Here is a 23896-nt window from a genome sequence, read left to right as displayed (position 1 = left end):
TACCTGTCTGGAATATTTTGTGGTGTATCAGCAAAGCACAAGATATCTTTATTATACGACAAAGAGAAAGCCAGAGTGCAATATTCACTAGGTAAGACCTCGATAGAACTAATGCTCGTTTGCAGTTTTCAAAAGGAATAGAATCTGAGCAAGAATTTTCTGTTGTAATATAAGCCTTAGTTTTCTTATATAGGTCTGTGTTGTTTTCTTTATGTTTAGGATGACCAAACACCACTGCACATTTCTGCTCGGCTGGGAAAAGCTGATATAGTACAGCAGCTGCTGCAGCAAGGAGCATCTCCAAATGCAGCTACGACGTCTGGCTATACGCCCCTGCACCTTTCTGCTCGAGAAGGACATGAAGATGTAGCTTCTGTTCTTTTGGATCATGGTGCATCTTTATCTATCATCACCAAGGTAAGGCAGTTGCAAAAGTGGTAACTTCAATAGTAAAATATGCCAGTAGCTACTTGTCGTTAATTAAATGCTGTGTCATATACACATAAAATCAATGTAAGAATGAGCTGCAGTTTGTTAAAATGGTGCCAAGCTTCATGCTTTTACCTCAGAGCCTGATGTATCGCATATCCCAGTGATCAGACATGCATTTTCTCTGAAGGAAAGGAATGCAGGGCAGAAATTCCTGACAAGAATTGATAAGCTGTTACCCAGTCTTGTCCTTGGGTCTTCGGTGGTGTGACGAAAGGAACTGACTCCCTTTTTACAGTTGTTTTAATGTAGATAGGGCTTTACCTTGCAAGGGAGAGCCTCCAGACCTGCCAGGGCAGCTGGGAATCTGCAGACTTGCTGCCTGTACTCAGGACTATGTAAGTGGATGGGTGGAAACAGCATTATCCTTGTAGATCAGACACAAACCTTACCCTGCAAAAAAGTGCACAAAGCTCCTATATAACTGCTCTCTTTTACAGAAAGGATTTACTCCTCTACACGTGGCTGCAAAATATGGGAAAATTGAGGTAGCCAACCTTCTGCTTCAGAAGAATGCATCACCTGATGCTTCTGGAAAGGTAGGACAGAAGAAGCTATTGCCACTTGCACAGCAAATATCTAAAGGCACATAATATTCTAATAATATCCTTCTACCTACTTACCATCACACTAGTACCACAGCCTTGGTTTAGCTAGAATGGGTTTCATGTAGTAGTCCAACCCCTGCTGGGGCGGCCAAGAGCCAGCAAACTTTTGACAAAAATTAGTTTTATTGTCATTAATTGACAACAAATTTATGTCCTCTCTGTACCCATCCAGGGGAATCTAGACAAACTATCTTCCCTGCCTTCCTGCCCAGACTATTCACAGTCCTTAAAGCATTCAGGCATCTGGCTGTGCTCCCCCAGGTCTCATGACAGAGGGCAAAGCCCAGTAGGACCTCATGGTTTTTAAACCAGCCCAGCCTGGAATTTTACAGATTCAAGGAACAGTTCTCTTATCCATTGCAGTAAAAGAAACACATTGCCAAACATTTTTTTGACCTCAGGGTCAAAATTCCTTACCTGCTTTGTCCTGGGGGCAGCACAGATATGTGCTTCTCTGTTCATCTTCCCAGGGAAAAGTGAAAAGGGCTTTCACAGCTCAGTAAGGATTTTCAAATCTCTTTTTTTTATTATTATTCTAAAGTTATCAGAGATTCTGAATACAAGAATGAATAACAAATGTGTTTTTCACCTTATCTACTCTGATTGTCCAAATCTTTAAGTTTTCCCTGGAGAGAGTCTGTAACAGCACTTGTTTGTTCTGCATGTGTTTTTAGAGCGGTTTAACACCACTGCATGTAGCTGCACACTACGATAATCAAAAAGTGGCACTCCTACTGTTGGACCAGGGAGCTTCACCTCACGCGTCTGCCAAGGTACAAGTACTGGTCACTCTGGGGGAACAATACCTAGGTTTTTTGTGTCACTTTACTCCCTGTCTACCACTGTTCTTTCTAGGCTTTATATTCTTGCAGTTCCAGGGGGCTTAGTGATCTTGTTTATTAATGTCTCACAACCACACAAAGCTGTTAGAATAATTCTGCAGGTGAATAAAATAGTAGAAACACACACCCACACCCCCCCACACACCCCCAAATCTAGGTGCAGAAACATTGAAAAACTCTAGTTGCGATAAAGTTCAGTCTCAGCAAACACTAAGCCTTTCTGTTGCTTGTTCAGTCTCCTTAGTACCTTCTCCAAGCCGGTCAATTTACAACATTGCGTCTTAACATCTGTGCAGGGCAAGCTTGGAGTCAATGCCTTGCTGTACATGGTAGTTCCCCTGTATTATGCCACAGGATGACTTCTGAGGTTTGATATGTTTCTCAGTACAATGTACATAATTATTCTGCTTCACAGTACTTCCACCACAATGTAAAAAAACTGGTAAGAAAATAAAACAACAGCTCTGCTTCTATTGCAGTTTACTGTAGGCAAAACAACACATAGTGTAAGATTTCAGGGGAAGTGAAAGAGTAAATATTTCAATGTTTTCGAGCCCTGAGTAGAAGAAAGAATTTAAGGAAGCTCATAGTGTCTATAACTTATGGATTCTATTTCAAGTATGGATCAATAATTGATAGTTGAACAGCAACAGTAAGAAAACAGTTGAAGCATTTGTAGGTTCAACTGCAGTGTAAAGACCTTACCTCATCTGAAATAACCCAGATATGTCCCTAAAATCACTGCAGAAAACCACAGCAGAAAAGGAAGAGCTAGTGGAAAAGCCAGTATCATAGATAGAAAGACAGCTCTCCTTGATTGCCTTCCTCTCACACATGACTGAACACAGCCATAACACCAGAGGCCTTCTGCATGGCTAAAGAAGAGGATGGAGTCTGTCATATGTGGTAGGTCCCGAAGTTTATAGTGCAAAAGAGAGGAAAGTTAAATAAACATGGATTGCCAGCAGCAATGGCACAGTTTAAAATCAATAATGTCGATAGTGTCAATCTGCCAGAGCAGTGCCCCAGGAGATGAACTGGAGTGATCTCTGATCTTTTACTACTGCAACACAGCACTCTTAAATGCCACTGTGGGGAAGAAAGCGCCTTCTGAAGGGGATGAGAGGACACTGACCCAGTTTTCACTAAAAGAAACTGCCAGTGGAAGCTGTGTGTCCTATAGGGGCAGGGATTGCAGCAGCCACTGCCAAGGTCTTGGGGAGTCCAAACGAAGGTGGAAGCACTATAGACTATGGTATAATATTATGTACACACTCACCTGTCAGGTCACCTTAACTTCCCCATCTGCAACAAAACAGTTTTGCAGCTGCCACTTCAGGCTTTCAAGTACCTGCTACATCTCCCTAAAAGAAAGTGTTTGTTAGTGTTCTGCACCAAGTGAGCCACAGCAACACCGAGTAGAGCATCAATACTAAATAAAATTAACGGTAGCATGTTTGTTGCTTGAGGCACTCACTGTGCAGTCATCTGAAAGCTGATGTTGGTAACAGCAGATGATTTCACATTTCTTTTGTAAATGTGGTCTAATAAATAAATGTGTTATGTCATATCTCATCACCGACTCCACAGTTAGTTTCAGCCGCAGTTGCTTTTTCTGTGACACTCCTGTCTTTAACACAGATCTTAAGAGCGGCTCATTAGCCTGGCCTGGCAGCTTTTGCCTTGAAGAGTGATTCGTGAAAGGATATAGGAAGTGACTATGTCAGAGTACAGTGCTGAGATACAGTTATTCCTATGAACCATTCTTCCTTTTTATAGGCAAAAATTAGGCTTGTGCCTAATTTTGATTTGGCATCCACTTTATAACACTTGTCTTCCTCACCCCACCACCTCCAAAGCCTCAGTTTTTCTCTATCCCTTCATCTTTAACCATTTTCCCTTTTTACCTCTTTTCCCTTGCAGCCAGAATAACCCAGTACCCTTCCTTCCAAACTTCTCTGTTCCCTTCTGCATCTATGTGTAGTGGCAGAGCACAGCTCTTAGGAGGAGGAGATGCAGACTGAGACTGAGCTGAATTTCAGCTTTTATTTTTCAGCTCTCTTTTTGCCTTCTCTTGGCAACCTGCTGCTTTCCATTCCACTGAAAGAAATGTATGCCTGTTTCTGAGGAAAGGCCTTGAAAACTGCATTTGTTATTTTACAGAATATACATGACCTCCATTTCAATTATACGAGCTCCATTTAAAATAATTTTAGCACATATGTAGGCTTTAGCACGTAGTATTTAGGATTTAATAGTTGTAATGTGGCAATGGCTGTTTCACATGTCAATGTCATGCAGGAAGTCTAAGGGAGAGGATTGTATTTGTTTTCCCTAAAGCATTTTACCTTCAAAGTGAAAATTTAGTGGCTGTATACTTCCCTTATTAATTGTGGCACCGTTGCCCAGGTGTCATTTTGAAATATCAGTATTTAAGGTCTGAACTGAATCTGAATTGTATTTGAAAGGTTACAGAACCTTTTCCATGTGGACTTAGTGCTGTGCATCTCTCAATTCCAGATTACTCTTAAAGCTCTCTTGTAATCATTTGTGTGCCTGTGTATTTCTTTCTCCTTTGTTCCTACCTGCATCACCCTGCACCTGTGGTGACCTGCCTTCCCGTATAGCCCAGCCCCGCTGTCCCATGGGGCGCAGGAAGGGACCAAGCCCGGTGAATGCTTTGTGCCTTCAGATAGACTTTATTGGGCTGTGTGATCCGAGAGGCACACAGTACTTATGATACTATAAAAATTGCTTATGCAGCTAGGGTCTCATCCCCCCAACCTTTTTCCTTAGTCACATGCATATGTGCCATTTGCTTTAAGATGAGGGCTAACACATTTCTGAAAGACAGAAAGTTCTTGATTAAACAGGCATCACAATCTCTACCAAAAGCTGGTCATATCTTAGTCAGTGTTTTGGCATTTGCGTGCTAATCAGTTATTCTTTATACCCATTTATTAGTTTTCCGCCAAAGCCATGCTTTTTAGAATTATAAGATTTTGTCTTGCAATAGGTACTGCATTTTTAGTTTTGGCGATAGTCTCACTGGGTACATATATTGGAAGGAATACAAAATAGAGAGAATGCAAGACTATATGCTTTAAACTTCCCTTGATCTGAACGAAAACAGCCTGTCAAGTAAGGTTAGGGTAAGTACTACAGGAAAGGCTGTACTTCATAATGCTTTTATTCACACTGGGAAATGAGGAAAAAAAACCCCAAAATTAGCAGCTGTTCTGAATTATGAACACACATCCTGCTCTTCTGTTTGCTAAAGATTTTATGTACATTTAAGGAAAAGTAGCAAATGCCTGTGAAATGAAACTCAAATTCCTATTGCTACAGGTTGTGCCCTTCTGCACAGATATTTTTTTCCCAAATTTGAAAGTTTCAGAATCCTCTTACTTCTAGCAGTACTTTCAAAACCAGATCGCTTAAAGCTTTGTACGACTAGTTAATATTGTATCTGACTATGGTTGACTGCATTTTTAGAACTAATGACTTTCATAGAGTTGAGTGGGTTCAGGAAAGTGATTTATCACATTGTTTAATGAGTAGGTTGCAATGAAGTGCTTTCTGTTGACAGAATGGCTATACACCACTGCACATAGCTGCCAAGAAAAACCAGATGGACATAGCAACTACACTGCTGGAATATGGTGCTGATGCCAATGCTGTAACCAGACAGGGTATCGCCCCTGTACATCTTGCCTCTCAGGACGGCCACGTGGACATGGTGTCATTGCTTCTTACTAGAAATGCTAATGTAAATCTCGGCAACAAGGTAAATGTTCTTCCTGCTTGGTGCGAAGGCAATAAACACGGTGATGGGAAGGACAGGGTCCTGCAAATAAATCTTGTCCACTGTGATTCTGCATGTTTTGAAAACCACTGCAGGTGCTTGAAAGCACATCATCATTTCTTTTAGCAAAGACAGCAGCGTGAAGCGTGCCATGTAACATTGTGTAAATGGTATTTCACAGTACTCAAGTCTTGAAAACGCATGCTGCAGAGGAATTTATTAATCCACCTGCCTTCTTCTTTCCACATTATGCTAGTCTGCCAAAACATGCCCAGAGAGAAAATGTCTTCCTCCCCTCAGTGGTTAGTGGGATTGGCGTGTGTCATTTATGAGCCTCTAGATATATGCGTGCCTATTAAGCAATGGTAACAACTAACTTGTTAAGGGAAGCTGATTTTTTTAATGGGATAATAACAGCAAGTTTGTCTGAAATTTTGCTCGTTAATATAAGTGATTCTTCCTCCCCAGGGAGTGTTCCTTAGAGCACAGTGACTTTTAGTGTAATTTCTCCTGGAGGCAGGAAAGGGAAGTTGGTAGATTGTAGTATATATATATATGTATTTATAGGCTATTAAGTCTGCTCTGTAGTAATGTTTCTAGCAAATGTGGAGCCTTAATTCTTTAAATGCCCTACTAGACATCAGAGATGTTATAAAGTACAGTTTCAGTATGGATTTATGTGGCTAAAGTAGAAAAGCAAGAGAGACATTTTTCACAGAAAAAATACTTCTTATTCTCAGCAGGTAGAAAGACTTGGTGTCTTCTGAGGCTGTGGGTGATGCTGCACAGGGCTGCTGTGTTTTCCTGTTTCTGCAGGAAGCTTCTCTTGCTGATGTTGATTTTTTTCCCCCAATCTCAACAAGTCTGTGGGTTTATGTAGTGCAGGATATACTTTGTATCCCCACAGGGCAATTTGTCATGTACACATTCTACATCACATTGGCTACCCTGGTTTTGCTGCTGAGGCTAATACAGAGAACATGATTGCAGCTGCTTGGCTTTTTGACTCAGTCCCACCTGAGGTTAATAACCTGCAACATCCTTCAATCTCTACCTATTCAGTTGTAATCTGCAGTTTCTCATTATAGTGATAACACCACCTTTTGATAATAGTTCCCCTGTGCTCACTTATGGATGTACATTTCCTCTGACCTCAGCACCTACATTTGAAGCCATATATTTAAAGTACACCAACTTTTGAGTTTTGCAATGGGACTAAAAAAAAAGCATTTGTTTTCTTCAGGATCCATAGAATGCTCAGGATTACTGAATACTCAGAGCTTCATTGTGGGCGCTGAGCACTTATTAAATCTTTTTAAAAGGTTTGACCCAAAATATCCAGGCTCCATTAGGTAGTTTACAGTTGGTTACTCTTATATATTTGTGTAATGTGGCCCATCTAAGCTGCATTGTCATCAGGATCACATGTTCTAGTACAGTACAGTGGGATGGTCTCAGAGTAACTGCCTTCGGTAGTGAATGCACTGTGGACAAAAGTTTAGGTTCAAGGGTAGGAAACTTAGCAAGTGTTTCTGCTTGATGTGCCAACTGCTGCCACCCGCTTTTCTGTCACTGGAACTAAAGGCAGTAGGAAACGGAGGAGAGAAAAAGAACTGTAATTGGCAAGTAAAGGATGGTCTTTCCCATTCCTAACAACATCCCCTCAGCAGATTCTCTCTTCTAGCCCTTTTACCTGATGTCTTTTATTTGACAGAAAGTTGTATAGTTTTCTGAGGTTTTAAGGATTTTAGATCTCAAGTTTCAAGTAGAAAAATAATGAGGTATCCAAAAAGTAAGAGTGTCAGTACATGTCATCTAGCAAGGCTGTATACTCCCCAGGCAGAGAGAAATGGACCTGATCTCATATAAATGTAGTTTTATCTTTTCTGTTTGTATTTGAAAATGATCAAGTAAAGGAGTAAAAGGTAAGGACAAATGTGAGTGAATGTTACTTCTAGAAAACTTGTAGAAGTGTAAACAATAATTCAATATTTCTTCTAAAAAACCTTACTCAGTCTAAGGAAGTGAATTAGGAGGTAAAAAAATACTATGTGACTTTTCTTTAAAATGCTATAATTTGCTATCCCACATTTAACTCTGCATGAAGAAATGTTCATTGTGTAAAAGAAACACCATCTTCCTGGCTTTCAAACTGTACTTTCTTGCAAATCAACAAATGTAATGAGGAAGCACATTACACAGTGAAAGTGGAATTTATAATTTCTTTAAATTCAGTAGGATGTTTTGAGTCTTGGTGATACCTGAATTTGCATTTAGTATTCATGTGCCGCCTCTGAAGATTTTTACTTGTTGCTTCTAATTTACAGAGTGGACTGACGCCACTGCACCTGGCTGCTCAAGACGATAGGGTCAACGTAGCAGAGGTTCTTGTTAACCAAGGAGCTGCTGTTGATGCACAGACAAAGGTACGAACACCACTGTGAACATGTATTATTTCCTTTCAGGGAGGCATGAGCCTGTAGACTGGACTAGTAATCGATTTCAGGGTGAAAGTGAAATAACAGCAGAGTAACATTCCTTGTAATAAATTGTAGAATATATTTTGAAAACTCATGATATGTGAACTTGAATGTTTAGTGTTAAGTTCAGTCTTTGAGCAGTAAGCTTATTTCTTGCTAAATATTTAGATCAATATAGATTCAGATGGCATCCTGCTATTGTGTGTTCACTGAAGGTAAGTGGGATTGATCTGGGGTTTATGTAAGGAAACTTTCAGGAAAGCTTGAGCTTTCTCTACAGAGAGCCATGTAATCTTTTACCATATGCCTACTTTCATCTCCTTTTTGGTATTTTTTCATTGCACGTACTTTCCATTCCGCTGACAGTAGAAACAAAACACAGAACTGTTACTTAAACCATCTGTATTTACAGCAAAAGAAACAATGTAAATGTAGCATAGGCATTCCTGGCTATTAACTGGGTAATACTTTTCCCCATGGCTTAAGAGGCTTTATGAAATGAAGTAGTTTCCATGAGCTGATACTAAGTAGTCATCCATAGACATGACTCTGCAAGTAAAGCCATTGTTCATCTGTAGAGATGACCCCCTACTCCTACAGTTTGGCTCTGCCTTCATGACTGGATGCCTCTGAATTTCTAAGCCACTTTGTTTTGCAAAGTGTAGCGAGCCAAGCTATTTCATTAGAGGGGTGCATGCTAGGGAACTGACACTTTGTGTTGTCCCAAGTTCAGACCAGACCATTGTTTTCCTGGTGGTAAATGCCAGCCTGTCAGGTTGTCAGTGTTTCTCTGCTCTACCTTCAAAAATAGTATTAGAGGTGAAACATTTAACTCTTGAGGACAAATTTGAAATTCTTCATCACTGTTATCTAATACAAAATACATATATGCCATGGTGGTCCATTTGCCTAAAAACAGTTTTGCCTGAAGCAAATATTTGGACTGCTAAATAAGAGACCTGGCCTTCCTTTTCTTATTTATTTTAAGAGCACTATCATGAGTAAATTCCAAGAGCCTGTGTACAAATGGTTTTATGCTCACTAATGGTGTGTACAGTGCTCATGATGACCTTAGTGTTGATTGCACTTACATTCTTCATGCATTGTCTAAATCTCAGAGTCATTCCTTTAGCTGGGTAAGAAATCACTTGTGATCAAATACTTGGAATGTAGCTGATGAAATCAGCTAAATGAATCAAGTCTCACAATTTGACCTGCACCCTTTGTGCAGAGTAGGAGCTTTCACAACTCTCTGCTAGGTGTATGCCACAAGTGAGGTGCTGTGCTTGCATCCCAGAAACGTCCAGGTGTGTCAGACTGTCCAGCAATGTTATCATTCTGTCATCACACCGACATCTTAGAAAGGGCTGAATCCATCATCATCTCTGGCTGCAGCTCAGCTAATTATAATCCATGGTGGAGGGAAAAGCCATTGTTATGTGATTTCTCTACTGTGTAATTCCAACCGTACCAGCTACTGATTTCAATTACATTATTCTGACATGAAACTGAATTGGTTCTGCTGAAATCACAGGAGCTTCTCCAGCTTTATACTTTCCTAGCATATCTTCAGACTATATTTTACAGATGAATCGATCTAGGTTCTTAACATATTCTGCTAAATCAGCCAGCAGCAGATGAGATCTGCCCTGGTTCAGTCTTTGCATGATTTCCTCAGATGTACGTGGTTGCCTTTCTGGTGATAGTTCCTACCTGGTTTTGGTTTCTGTAGCAAGACATTGCAGAACCAGCTCTTGTAACTTGGTCAGAGCTGAATCACCTTCCAGCCCACACAGCTTGTCTGTGAACGCTTGCCTTTCTCCCACTCTTCCCTGTCCCACAAATAGCAAGCAGTCTAAGGAGACATTTACATTGACAGGTGCAGGCAGTCATGCATTCCCTTTGCCTGCTCTCCAGTGTCCAAATAGGATCTAGTTCTGGATTAGTGGCCTTTTAGTCACATTAGGATGGTGGAAACATCTGAGGTACTGTCACAGCTGAGAGGCAGGGCATGTGCGCAGTTGCACAAGCTCTGTATTGAACTTTAAGCCTGGCAGGTGGCAAGGTGGTGGAGCAGGCATGTCACTCTGTGGAGACACATGGAAAAGGGGCTTCAGCTTTTCATTCAGAGATTTCCTTTGGGTGGAGCTGAACTTCTTAATCGCATCTCTGAAGACTGAACTAGTCAGTAGGTCAAGCCATGCACGGGGGGGAAAAAGCAGTCTTATTTGTCTACAGCATGAATCCTGTCATCAGTAATAGTCATATAATTTTAAATAAGCCAACAGCAAGTCCCTTGTCGTTCACCCTCATTCCACAGTTATGTAGGTAACTAGTACAAGTTACTAGTTACACAGTTATGTAGGTAACTAGTACGAGTTTCCCAGTACACATTTGCTTCCATGGGACTGCCCCATAGTTGTCAGACAGGGGGGCCAGAACCCATAGGTCAGACAAAGTCATCATGTACTGAAGCAGAACTACTTTGTGGTGTAACTAATCATATGCCTGGGTGTGCGTTATTAATCCTGTAGACCTATTTGGTGAAGAACACTTGCAATGGCTTGTCCTCCTGCCTACCTTGCTAATTTTCTCTCTCTGCTGTAGGAGGACTGTCTGCTCCTCTGGAAGAAAGTTCCCACATCCCTTACAGGATTCTGTTAGAGTGAAGTGAGGTTGATGCTTATTCACTGGCTTCTGCAGAGTCCCACCTGCTGGGTTTGTGCAGCAGTGAGCCCTCCAGGCTCCACACAGTCAGCCACATGGAGGTTGTCTGCCAGATATCTACTCACTACTGCCATATAAGAAAAGTGCCAATGCAGTACCATGTATTTTAACATGGAATAGTTTCTAGATAAACTGATAATTGTCTTGAGTTCCTAAGGAAAGAGCTGAGAAGCTCTGAACTTCTGCAATGAAGGAGGTGTGTTATGCTGCAAGAACTACCATACCTTGTCTCGTGTTCTATGCTTGTAAAATAGCAGCTCTGTAGTTACAAGCTCTCTTGTTTATGTGGATTAACTGTTCTATGGGAATAAAAGGTCTGTGCATGCTGGCTTTAAAACCAGAGGCACTGGGGAGCAAGATACAGCAACAGCTGGGTTGGCTTCAGAAGCACTGCTGCTTTGCTTGCATGTGTGCACAATGCCATCCAGCATGTCCAGTTCAGATTCATCACTTCAGACATACAGTAACAGAGATGTGGCCACCTGTGTCTAAAAAGTCAGTGAAGCCACACAGCTGAGAGTGGTGTTATGTTGGGGATCTCTGCTACCAGTAGCATCACCACTAACCTTCTGTTTTCTTCTCTCCATTTCACATCCATACACATAATTTGCCTCAGTTAATTGTGATCTAGATGACTGTTCAGTAGTCCTTTTTTTTTTTTTTTTTTTTACTTTGTTTTTATTTTGTTTGGATTCTCTCCTTATCATATTCCTCATTTTCCCGGGTTAAGTAGGCATCGGTTATGTCACTCCAACACAGTATCTGTCAATAGAGGGAGAACACTTGATATCTTAGGAGGTTATTCAACTTTTTGAGTAGGGACCAATGAGCTATCATATTCCACCTCTGGTACATGTTCTTTAATCATCATTTATATATAACTTACACTCCCTGTGAAAACATCTAGAGTTTGCTATTCTGGCACAATGGGAGTTCTTACTCAGGTTCTGAGGGCCACAAACATGGTTGGGGTTTTTCAGGATTACATTAGAGGAGAAGATTGGGCAGAAAAACATTTTCTATCTTGATGCTATAACAGGGAAGAAAAACATCCAATGCTACAGAAAATCTCTTGTGTGGGAGATGAGTTTATATGATTAATATCAGTTCTGGCTTTAAAACTTATGAACATTTTCAAAATTGCTCTCAGACCTGAACCATTGCAACTGTGGTTCTCTCTTGGGGTGATTTCCCTCCCAAGAAGTTTTTTTCCTGAACTTTGTTGTAGAAAAAGGCATGAAAGGAAGGAATAGCTGCTGGGTTTGAAGTCCATTTTTTGATGGTGCTATGGGATCCTTCTGGTTCTGCTGCATCAATTAACTAAATAGCCTCTAATCCCAGAGCTGCAGGAGTCTTAGTCAGCCCTGAAGAGTAAACACCACCAGTTTAGTGCACCCAGAACTAGTGTTTGAGAGGCCACAAGGCTCCTCGTGCCCCTTGAAGATGAGATTTTGTTATGGTTTTAAGTCTAGCCATATTAATCTGAGCTCCAAGTGATAAGGCACAGAAAACACTGTATTTTAATATGCAAGAAGCAAATAATAGAATGGTGGAAAAGTAGCAACACTAAAATGCACTTCAGATGGTGAAGCTTCAAAGCTGCTTCCATTTAGAAAGCTTTAAAAACTGAATTTAGCATTCACAGAAGGCATGTTAGTGTGCTTCTGCAAAGGCAGCAGTTTTTGTCCATTCTGACATTACATTTCTGTGTCTGAATTTATGCATGTTAAAGAGTTTTCGAAGTTGAAACTGTGTTATGCAGTATCATGCCTGACACAAGGAATACTCATACTACTGGGAATTAAAAACCAATCTGAAGCTATGACTGTGAGCAGATACTCCTCTGGTGGTCATGTGTAAAAGCTATACTGGTACATATGATGTTGCTTTTATTGTAGGGCTTTTTTGCTGGGAGTTGGCATGTCTAAATACTGTTTCATGGCTCAGCAGGTCTCCACATGTCATTTTTCAACTGTTTATCCTATTGGATAGTGTTATTGTTGGATACAGTGTTACTGTGATGGGCTGGCAAAGGAAGACTGGTAAGAGGGAAGTGCTGTTTCAGCCAGGGATGAAGGAGCAGATTTTGGAGCTTTGATCTCAGTGAAGGTTATTTTAGTCAAACAGATGCTACACTTGGTGTTGGGCCTCTGATGGGGGAATTGATGGTCTCACAGTCCCTGGTTGACAACTGTCTGGCAAACAAAGGCAGTCTTAAACTGTCTTTTGTTCCTAAAACTGTAGTATTGACAGGAAATAATGGTGACTGAGAGGTCATGATTGTTTTTTGCAGGTTGAGCTGGGGCTTTTATTTCAGATTTATTCAGCGAGATTTGCTCAGGTCTGCCTGCCTTGTTCTGACAGGAGCCCCATACCAGCCTGAGTGCTACAACAGTTCATAACAGCAATCCAATTTTTCCATTGGAATATCTAATTTTCAGATGCAGAAAGAAATAGGAAGGAAGCAGGGTGGTTGTTGGGAAGTGCTATCAAGAAAAGTAATTTTCATGTAAAATGAACGCTCAAATACAATGTCTTCGGTATGTCTTCATGGTACATTATATCTCTCTCCTTGGCTCTTGGTACATGCTCCATTGTTACCAAGACATTTGTGTGGAAATTTCTAGGCTAATAGTGTGCAATAATTAATGTTTGCAAGATACTGCAACATGTTAGCCCCCGATTCAGCAAAGCAGTGAAGTGTGTATGTACACATAAGTTTGTCCATATCATTTGATCAAGGCTGGATGGCTTCGTGATCTTTGGATCTAGAGCATTTTCTAGCCTTAAGAACAATAATACTGTAGCTTCATTGTCTGACATTTACAGCAGAAAAACAAAAACAGAGCAGCTTGAGAGTCAGCATGACTAGAAAGATGCAGTAATTCAAGCTGTTAAGATTGATGGTTATTGCTGGTGGAGGATATTAAAGTAATTCACTGACATTATAGATAAGGCTTGTGATAATTTCCCTCAAAAGAATTGAAGGGCAAGACAAGAAGGGATGCCTTGTGTTTGTGTGTTCCATTAGAACTGAAAAGTTCAGTATCTCTGATTATTTTTTTTTTCGCTTATTCTTGTGGCTGTTGATAAGCCTTTCCCAGCTGCTAACTCCCATATTGCTGCTCATTCTTCAAAACAGCTAGAAGCAGCATGGCAGCCGACTGCCAGAAGGTGATGCGCTTTAGAGCTGCATTAAACAAAAGCCTCGATTTTCTTGGAAGTAACTTTTTTAATATTAGGATGCCTACTAAGTCCCTTGGCACTTTGCCAGTAAACATAACTGAACCTGAACTGCTGTGTAGAAATATGTGTAATTGTGGGGCTGGGTTTTTCTGATTGTTGGGTGGGGGTTCGTAATTATTAGTAGCTTTTGAAGCAAAATATTGTAGCCTCCTGGACACGTTTCTGTAGAGAATGAAAGTAACAAGCTCAAGTATCCATGAGAATTACTACTTTTATAATCAATTTGGTTGTGTAATTGCAGAATTTGCCAGTTGAAGTGTTTCAGAAAAGTTAACAGAATATCTGTTTTCCACGAGGATGTTGGGATACAAATATAAATGTCATACCTTTCTGAGCTAAAGCTAGAAACAGGTGAATGAAGGAATCTGTACTGTAGATGAGAAGCAAAGGATAACCTTTCCAGGTCTCAGGCATTAGAAGGGCATTTTGCCAAAAAGTTTTATTTTGCACAATGCCTTCACTACAGACATTGCTGACTGTAAACATGAAAGATGTCCCCTGGTTGCTGATGATGTCTAACATACCCGGTGAGATGTGACCCACCATGTCAGACCTCTGTCAATCTGCTGTCAGTGACAGTGTGCTGCATCAGGCACTGCCTCGTTAACCACGACATGACGTGAGATGACCACAGGGTATAGCAAACCTAAAGGAAAGCTCCCAGGCCCCTCCAAGGAGTTCAGACGGGAAACTGGTATTTTGCCACCAGGCTAGCAGGTGCCCACATCACGACTCGGGACGGGTGTGATGCCTGTAGCAGAGAAGCTGGCTTTCGGTGCACATGCCTCCAGCTGCCGCACCCAGCCAGGCCAGCAGCATGGAGAGCTTGAGAGGGAGCTTCCTTCAGCTTCAGCCCCGGCACACCCAGAGCTGTAGCAGGGAGAATAGTGACCGTGTCACCATGGAAATGACATGCCTTCTACCATACATTTGGAGGCGAAAGAGGAAAAGTTTTCACTTAGTCTCTCGTTTAAATAGTAGGCTGGTCAGGGGTGGCAAAGTCCATAATTACTCCTCTAGGCATTTATGAAGGTACCACATGTAAAACTTTGTATATACCATCTATAGAAGGAAATTGATGATGTACTGCAGTATATATCGGGGGGGTGATAGCTCCTTCTTCAGTATTCATTGTTACAGGATGGAGAGAGGAGCCTTTAGAGATCACTTCAAAGGGAAAGTTGAGATCAGATGCCCTTGCCTTTCTGATACTCTCCAGATTTTAACATTTTAGGGTTATTAGCAGGGGGTTCTCAGCAGGTGGCCCTTTGGATTTCATCTCCCCATTTGGTTTTATGATGTCTGATTTTTATTGACCTTGCAGGTCATGTTAAGATGCCTGTATTTTGAAGGGGGAGAAGGGAATTAAGTTCTTGTATGAGGAGGTTTCACAGCATTCTTTTTTAAACTGATGTTTTGATAGTTTAGCCATGGCTTTTGAACATGTAGGAGCAGGGACCACAGGAGCTGCATTTGAGGTACATGGCTGTGAGCATGCTCAGCATTCTCCTGAAGACTCTGGCCAGTTTAGGGAGCCCTATCAGATTCAGACCCCAGGCCCTGCTAGGAAGCTATTAAGCCAACCCTAAACTAACAGTAACTGTAAGATGAGGTCCCAGTGTTCAGTTCACAGTGATTACATTTTAGCTAGCGCTCAAGCTTTTACCATTGTGCACAACTATTCTGTGGGAAAAGTTCCTTGTAGTCATCTGTTATCTGATCCAATGTTCATATAAGTCAACAGAAAGTTTCATTCTGCTGATGCCAATGGAATGTGGATCCAGTGCTGTATCTTGCACTGATTAACTCATCCTGGTTGTCAAAACTAATAGTTTCTTTAGATAGCATTATATAATTAACTGAAGAAAAAACACACACTAATTTAAAGTAACTGGCATAGCTATTGTCTCCTGGCATGTGTTAATATAAGTGAAAGTAGGTAATCTTGTGTGAAGTAGGGTCAGAGCCAGAGTGACATGAAGAAAATGGTGTGTCTAAAGCCATGGATACTTCAAACTTCCCTCTACTGGAAATAGTTCACATTTGAGGCTTTCTTTTTCTTTCTTACTTCTGAGCAGGTTTGGCCTCATGGTTTGAACATGTGGTGTAGTGCTAGCTCCTGAACCCCAGGCTGACCTTGGACTTGCCTCCTTAGTGCTTTTGAGCAAGTTGTCTAACCTGGCCACACCTCATAGACATGGATGTACAAATGAAGGTTGACAGGCTTCAGCTTTTAACACCCTGTGTGCCTCTACCTCTTGGGCACCAGGCTTCTCTTCTGAGAGCAGGAAAGTAAAGGCACTTTTTCATCTTTAATCATTGATGAGAACAGCAGGAGCCTAATGGATACAAGACCAGCCCACCTTTAAGTGTTTCTGCCCACAAGGTTGGCTTTTGGATCTAGTGCCAGCTTGCTCAATACCAAACAATGCATTTTCCTTCTGGCCACGTGGCTCCTTTGGGCTCTACCAGCAGCCAAGATGTGCATCGTGGCCATGCTTCCCCATGTTATAACTGACCTTTCTGCCACTGAAATTGATGATTTCAAACAGCGTCACCTCTTACCCTTTTACAGAAGGCAGAATTCTTCTACATCAACAGCAATGCATGTTTGCAGTGTGTTTTACCATGTGTTTAGTGTATTTGTGTTGCTCGTTATCAGATATGATTTTTACAGCCTAGCAATTGATTTTTCCCTGAAAACTGGTAATGGAACATAGGTCCAGTACTGCACTGAAAGTCCCACAGAGTAGCAAAAGGGCATTACACTGGCAGTGTCGTTTCATCTGCTTGCAAAATAGTGAAGCCCCATGTGAACACTGGCTAAGATGACCTTTCTGGCATCTCAGAGCCCATCAAGTGGGCCCATGAAACCTGACCTTTAAAGGGGCCAGGAATTCCAATGACTCACCTCAGGAGAGCGGGAGGCCCATTAATCAATCTATGTGAGCCAAGCAAAGCATCTGCTGGAAAGTCATCAAGCTATTAGTGTGAGGAGGGGGAGGTTTGGGGGAAAGTGGACTGTCTCCATGCAATGGAGAAAAATAGCAAGTGTCTGTCCTGTTTAGAGGAAGCCATCTCCTAAACTGTACATTAGTGAGTGCTTTGATTGTCTAGAGCTTAATGATGGTGACAATAGGGTTGAGTGTTTACGGGCAAGAATCAGGTGGCCTGGTGCAAAAGGACCTGGTGGTGTTGGTCAACAGCTGCCTGAACATGAGCCAGCAGTGTGCTCAGGTGGCCAATAAGGTCAACAGCACCCTGGCTTGTATCCAAAACAGTGTGGCCAGCAGGACAAGGGAAGTGATTATCCCCTGTACTTGGCACTGGTGAGGCCACATCTCAAATACTGTGTTCGGTTTGGGCCCCTCACTACAAGAAAGACACTGAGGTGGTGCTGGAGTGTGTCCAGAGAAGGGCAAGGAAGCTGGTGAAGAGGCTGCAGCTCAAGTCTGATGAGGGGCAGCTGAGGGAACTGGAATTATTTAGCCTGGAGAAGTGGAGGCTCGGGGGGGGGTTTATTGCTCTCTACAACTACCTGAAAGGAGCTTGTAGAGAGGTGAGTGTTAGTCTCTTCTCCCAGATAATAAGCAATAGGACAAGAGGAAATGGTCTCAAGTTGCACCAGGAGAGGTTTAGATTGGATATTGGGAAAAGTTTCCTCACTGAACGGCTGCCCAGGGAAGTGGTGGGTTTGCAATCCTTGGAGGTATTTAAAAGACACATAGGTGTGGCACTTAGGGACCTGGGATTCGATGATGTTAAAAGATCTTTTCCAACCTAAACGATTCTATGATTTTATGAAAAAGGTGAGCTCTGCCCCAGAGACCTGATAATCTGACCGTTGGAGAGAAAGGCAAATCTTTAACCAACATGGCATGTGTTGAAGATTACAGAAACACAAGGCATTCAGAGATGTTCACAGAGAACAGGACTTGAATCAACATTGATGAGAAGTTTGTTTTTTTCCCAGGGTTGGAGGATTTTCCACATAGGCCAAAGAAATAAAGCTTAACAGTATTTTTGCTGTTTCATGTCTGGGTTTGTTGTTTTTTGGGGTTCTTTTTGTCCTGGGAGATGTGGGGTATTCACATCTACTAATTGCTTATGTTCATTCTAGATGGGATACACCCCTTTGCATGTTGGCTGCCACTACGGAAACATAAAAATTGTTAACTTCCTTCTGCAACACTCTGCAAAAGTTAATGCCAAAACGAAGGTGAGTTTTCTATCTCTGCCTCACTTACCCTGTGGAGGTGGCTTGTGCGCTGTGCCCACTGCAGCCTTTTCCTTTCCCTGTGCCTGCAGAACGGGTACACGCCGCTGCACCAGGCTGCACAGCAGGGGCACACCCACATCATCAACGTTCTGCTCCAGCATGGCGCGGCACCCAACGAACTCACTGTGGTAAGTGCAGAGGGACCACCGCGAGGCTGCTGCTTTTCCCTCAGGTCAGTTGTCCCACCCCGTGTAAAGCATTTGAGCAAGGGAAATGTAAAAAAACTGTGTGTGGTGGGAGAGGAAAAGAGCAGAGGAAGCCTGCTGCCATCACCCCCTTGTCCTCTATGCCATCACCTTTTCCAAAACTAGAATAGCAAACATCTGAAAATATTTTCATTTTCATACCGTTTCTGTAAAGAGTTAAAAACTTAGTTATATATCCTACTATCCAAAATACATTTGTTTCAATTACCAGCATAAAAACATTTATTTGGCCTTTATTGTGCATTCTTCTACAGTTAATTAGCAGCTTCTATGCTTCTCCTTGTTAACATTCAACTTTTGTTATAAATATTTGAATTGCTAGAATGGAAACACTGCCCTCGCCATTGCTAAGCGACTTGGCTACATTTCAGTTGTTGACACATTGAAGGTGGTGACAGAAGAGACCATGACTACAATTGTAAGTACAGATTAGTTCAGAAGTGAATGGAAGAATTTTTCCTCAGCCAGTGTATTCAGCTTTGTTTTGTTGTCTACTGAGATTCCAGTTTAATTTCCATCTATTTCCTTTTAGCAGTATAAAGTGGATATTATGTCAAACATGAGCAACGTATTTTTAAGGTAGTAGTCACTGTTAGAACGTATGCAGAAAGAGTACCAACTGAGCACAAAATGGGCAGTGTAAATGACTGCTTATAGCTGCGATGTTTTTCCACGCATCTTGTTTAGGGCACAAACCACACAAATACGGGCTGGTTTGTAGTTGAAAAGACATTCCTACAGACTTGTGTAAACAGAGGCCGCTTCTGCCTTTTGAGAGGGTTTGCCAAGGGACTGAAGTATAATGGCTTGTATTTGGCCTAAGAGAACCTATTCCAATCTAAAAAGTGGTTGGAATTTACTTAAAAGCACCTCATTGCATAATTTCTGGCATCTTTCAAAAGGTGCTGAAAGGCTGTCTTCTGCAAGCAGCCACAGCCAGCTCTTGCAGCCCCAGCTACCCATTCACTGACATATACATGAACTCCAGCTCATCTGTCTTGCCTCTCAGGAAGGCTTACTGCAGCATTAGGCAGGAGATATTAACAGGACCATCAAAGGTCAAATATTACCTGCTATCAGAAAAATGCTGATTCACAGAATCCAAGATAATTCTCAGAAGGATCTTTTGTTCACTAATATTTTGCCAAATTGCTCTATGAAGAAAACAGTTTTGTGAGGTGAGGATCCTCCATGCACCACCAGAGTAGTAAAGCAAAAATTGGGATCAAAGAACATAAATTCAGAGCATTGGCTCCAAATCTACTTTTTCTTTTCTGTAACTTCTTTTTCAAAATCAAAAAGAGAAGTATGTGCACATATGTATTTTTAGGTGTATCAGAGATGGAAAATAGTAACTGTGTTCCATGTTTTGTCAACACCCCTGTGTGTGGTCTTTTGGTGCAAGCAGGTGGTTGCAATATGATGAGCATTTGGGATGACAGAGAGATTTTAACTCTGCAACCGCATGTGCCTCTTCTTCCTGTGACTTTCCTGGCTGTGGTCTAGAATATAGTACCTTACAGAAAATCCACCACACAAAAGACAAATCTCAGAACAATGAAGTATAAAGGAATATGCCAGAAAATTATCATGTTTTCTTACAGGTTTCTCTAGGTTTTCTCAGGAACACATTTCTCCCTAGAAAGATTCCAGAATAGTTTTCCACAACCTGAAAAATTTGATGGAGAAGGTTATATGGGCATAAATGTGAATGATTGCCTAGTACACAACCAGGTAGCTACAGGAATAGTAAAACCACATTTTTGTGCCAAGAACCCTGATATCACAAAGTCATTCTTAGCTTGCAGAACCAAAACACTGGGGCTATTTGTGCTGCATAACATAAGCGATGGATCATTTATGTTCTGTAGAAGAAGAGTAGAGAGATGGTGGGTCAGGCTGTGAATTGCACTAGATGTTAGATGCTGAAAGACCTATACTGCCCCAAATACCTACTCTGAAGCCCAGCAATCATGTCCATGAAAATCACAGTATGCTGCTTATCAGTCACAAGTGTGTAATTGTCAGTCTTTGGAAGTCTGTGACATGAAAACTGAGTTACAGCTGAGGGTCTTAAAAGCGCAGTTTGACTGCTGAGACTTATTTTTTGAGGCTTGGGGCTGAACAACTCCCAGAAGTAAATTTAATGAAACCATGGATGAACATAGCTAATTTTACTATAATTTTGCTCAAACATAGATAATAACATCCAGTAGTACTTGAAAAAGAAGTCCTGTGATATTGCTAGTTTAACAGCAGTGTGTTAAAAAGTTTTACAGTTCCCACAAAATGAAACAAGTGTGAAGCTTTTTATAAGTTCTGTGATGTTTGAGTATGCAGGAGCTCTTCTGCCTGTATCAAGTGATGGCAGTAGCCCCAGAAACATGAACTGCCAAATAAGTGTTCATGAGGCCAGACAGAGATGGAAATATTTTAAAATAAATGAAAATGGAAAAGTTAGTTTGTTCTCCTGAACTTGTTAATGATTTCTTATTTGTGTATGAAGGGTGAGAAGTGATGTTTGCTAAAGATAATAAAATACAAAAACCCCATAAAGATAGGAGTGATTTTTGGTATGGGGTTTGGGGATTTTTTGTGGGTTTTTTTTTGTTTGGTTTGTTTTTTTGTTGTTTCTTTAAATTTCAGTGTACTACTTGAATGGTAACTGCAGGGTCTCCTGTGTGCCCTAAAATCTTTACCAGTGCTTGTTGTGCTGTACCTCAGCTGGAGGGTAAAATGTGCTTGTGCGGGTCATTCATGGGATACACAGGTATTCTACGAATAGTTTCAGGCATTCATAACTGGGTTTTTTCTGCTTCTAATTTTTTTTTATATATATTGGTCTTTGAGTCTGAGTCAATATAAACATCAGAATGAAAATCAACCAACCACTTCTGACTCTTTCATGCACAAATTCCTTAAGGGGTATCGTTTAGCCTGCATGTGGTTACAATTGTTCTCATTTGTGGGAAAAACACACAATTCATGCTGAGGCATCTCTGAAAAAAATCACATAGATTAAGCCTGTTCCCAAATTGCAGCATTTTTCTAATGACAAAGGATAAATACTTCTCTCAGAGTTTAGTTTAAATAGAGATGACATATTCCTGCTCAAAATTTAGAAGACTATTTAAAGAGTTCTTATTAAACTCCTTAACATGAAACTCTTTTCAGTGTATTTGTTCTTTTGATATCATCATCTTGTAGGCTTTCAGCTCATGCTTTTTCTGCAGTGAAAATGTGAATATAGCTTAAAACACAAATGCGATATTGCTTATTTCTGTAGTCTTTTTTAATGTATAGTTCAATGCATCTATAAAAAGAAAAGTGAGAAGTTAAAAAAATAAATCTTGTTTTGCTAACTGCAGATAAAAATGTCCTACTTTGCTTGCATTTAAATTTTAAAATAACTATAATTTTAAGAAAAATGTCTGCACTCTGAAATGATCTTTTTTCTTTGACAGACTGTTACAGAAAAGCACAAAATGAATGTACCCGAAACCATGAATGAAGTTCTTGATATGTCTGATGATGAAGGTATTAAAAAATAATAAAAAAAATTCCTGCTGCTTATTTTTCAGTCTTTTGTTGCTGTAAGAAATGTTTGTTTAAAAAAAACAACAACCAAACAATACTAGCTGCATATGGTCTTTGCACATTTGTTATTGTTCTACATTGATTGTTTTGTTGACACATTGATAATCTATGCTTTTATTTAATTATTTTGTTTATTTAAATCATGCAGTTCGTAAAGCCAATGCCCCTGAAATACTCAGTGATGCTGAATATTTGTCAGATGTTGAAGAAGGTACTTGTGCATTTTTTTATTGCAGTGATATTTTACTTAAACCTCTTCCTTTCATCTCGTCTGTCTGAAAATTAATCCTTTCAGATAATTTTCTTATTATCCCACTAACAATAATTTCTGCTTTACAATTAAGAATGCTTTCAGAAAATCTTTGAGCTATTGTTGATAATCTTTAGCTTTTTCTTAATTTCCTACACCCAATTTTTTAATCAAATTACCTCCACTTTCCTGGAATAGTCCTTTTGCTGCTGCTTCTATGAAGTGGAGAGTTGTTTTGTTATTGTAACTGAAAAATTAAATATTGGACCAAAAGGTCAAATATCAAAACACTTTGGAAGAAACAACTGACAGCAAATGTGAACAGCAGAACAAATGAGTGGTTTTTTGTTGTTTTTTTAAATTCTGATGTGAATTCAGCTCTGAAATGGTTGATTAACATTAACATAGTGAACCCTTAGCCTGGAACAAAGTATTTTCAGGGGTTTTGGGGTTTTGGTTTTAGGTGGGTTTTTTTGTTTTGTTGTTGTTGTTTTTCTAAATAACATTTCTGTTACGACATTCAGTAAAAACACATCAGATTACTTTTGCCTTGAATAAAGAGGGTGCTGCATTGGACTGAACATGTTGGTGTTTGTTAGCGTTAAGGAAGTACCTTGTAGCTGAGATTTCATCTGCGTCATTCTGCAGAGTGGCATGAGATCTGTAAGTGGCAATAAAGCCCTCTGTTTTCAGTACCTCTAAACAAGTCTCCTGAGCTATGGGCTCTAGCAACCTGCCCATCCCAGCTCTCTCCTTGGTGCTGGGCAGGTTTGACACAGCTTCAGTGGTCCCCAAGTACTTAAAACTGCTTTGGCAACGGCTTCCGTCTCCTCTACCAATGCCCCTGTTCGGTCAGACAGGCCCTGGTTTGGATGTGCAGGGGTCTGTGTGAATTTCACCAGGAACTGCAGGTTTCCAGAGGCCACAGCACAATTAGGTTCCCAGGTGACATTCAGAAATAGGAAGGTCTTGGGTTGATGAGGAGGATGGCAGTGTCCTGAGGGTATTTTTGTGATTCCTGATTCACTTGCATTAGAACTGCAGTTTTTTCTTCTCTAGTATGAAAAAAAGTGAATGGGTTCAATTTTCTTGTACTTTAGTTCATCTGCCTTTCTTCATCCCTAATGATGTATTTACTTTTATTTTTTACAGCATTTAAGCAGTACCGTGTAAAATATTTAGCAAAGTTCATTGTGTACAGCTTTTGTTCAATTCATGCATTGAGGTTTGTTTTCATTTTGTCAATGTGTTCCTATTGCTGCAGTTCCCAATGAATAGTGTTCTTACTGTACACCTGTGTTTTCCAAATAACTCTCTTAGACTGTTGTACTGCTCAAAATACTGTACTGTTTTAACTGATTGGAACA

General features: G+C 40.7%; 1 protein-coding gene across 7 annotated transcripts in view; it reads left to right on the top strand.

The window, feature by feature from the left end:
• Window positions 1-23896, top strand: part of ANK3 (ankyrin 3) — a 381110-nt gene that overhangs the window by 277744 nt on the left and 79470 nt on the right. For all 7 annotated transcript variants that reach the window (XM_080402708.1, XM_080402712.1, XM_080402710.1 and 4 more), the window contains 10 exons: window positions 220-417; window positions 930-1028; window positions 1772-1870; window positions 5529-5726; window positions 8072-8170; window positions 18318-18416; window positions 18506-18604; window positions 19005-19100; window positions 22147-22219; window positions 22428-22490. In XM_080402708.1, the coding sequence (XP_080258834.1) occupies window positions 220-417; window positions 930-1028; window positions 1772-1870; window positions 5529-5726; window positions 8072-8170; window positions 18318-18416; window positions 18506-18604; window positions 19005-19100; window positions 22147-22219; window positions 22428-22490 (1123 nt within the window). The remainder of the gene's footprint in view (window positions 1-219; window positions 418-929; window positions 1029-1771; window positions 1871-5528; window positions 5727-8071; window positions 8171-18317; window positions 18417-18505; window positions 18605-19004; window positions 19101-22146; window positions 22220-22427; window positions 22491-23896) is intronic.

This window comes from Falco punctatus, assembly GCF_963210335.1.
Source record: "Falco punctatus genome assembly, chromosome: 9".
NCBI lineage: Eukaryota > Metazoa > Chordata > Aves > Falconiformes > Falconidae > Falco > Falco punctatus.
This window is presented reverse-complemented; position numbering and strand designations above follow the sequence as displayed.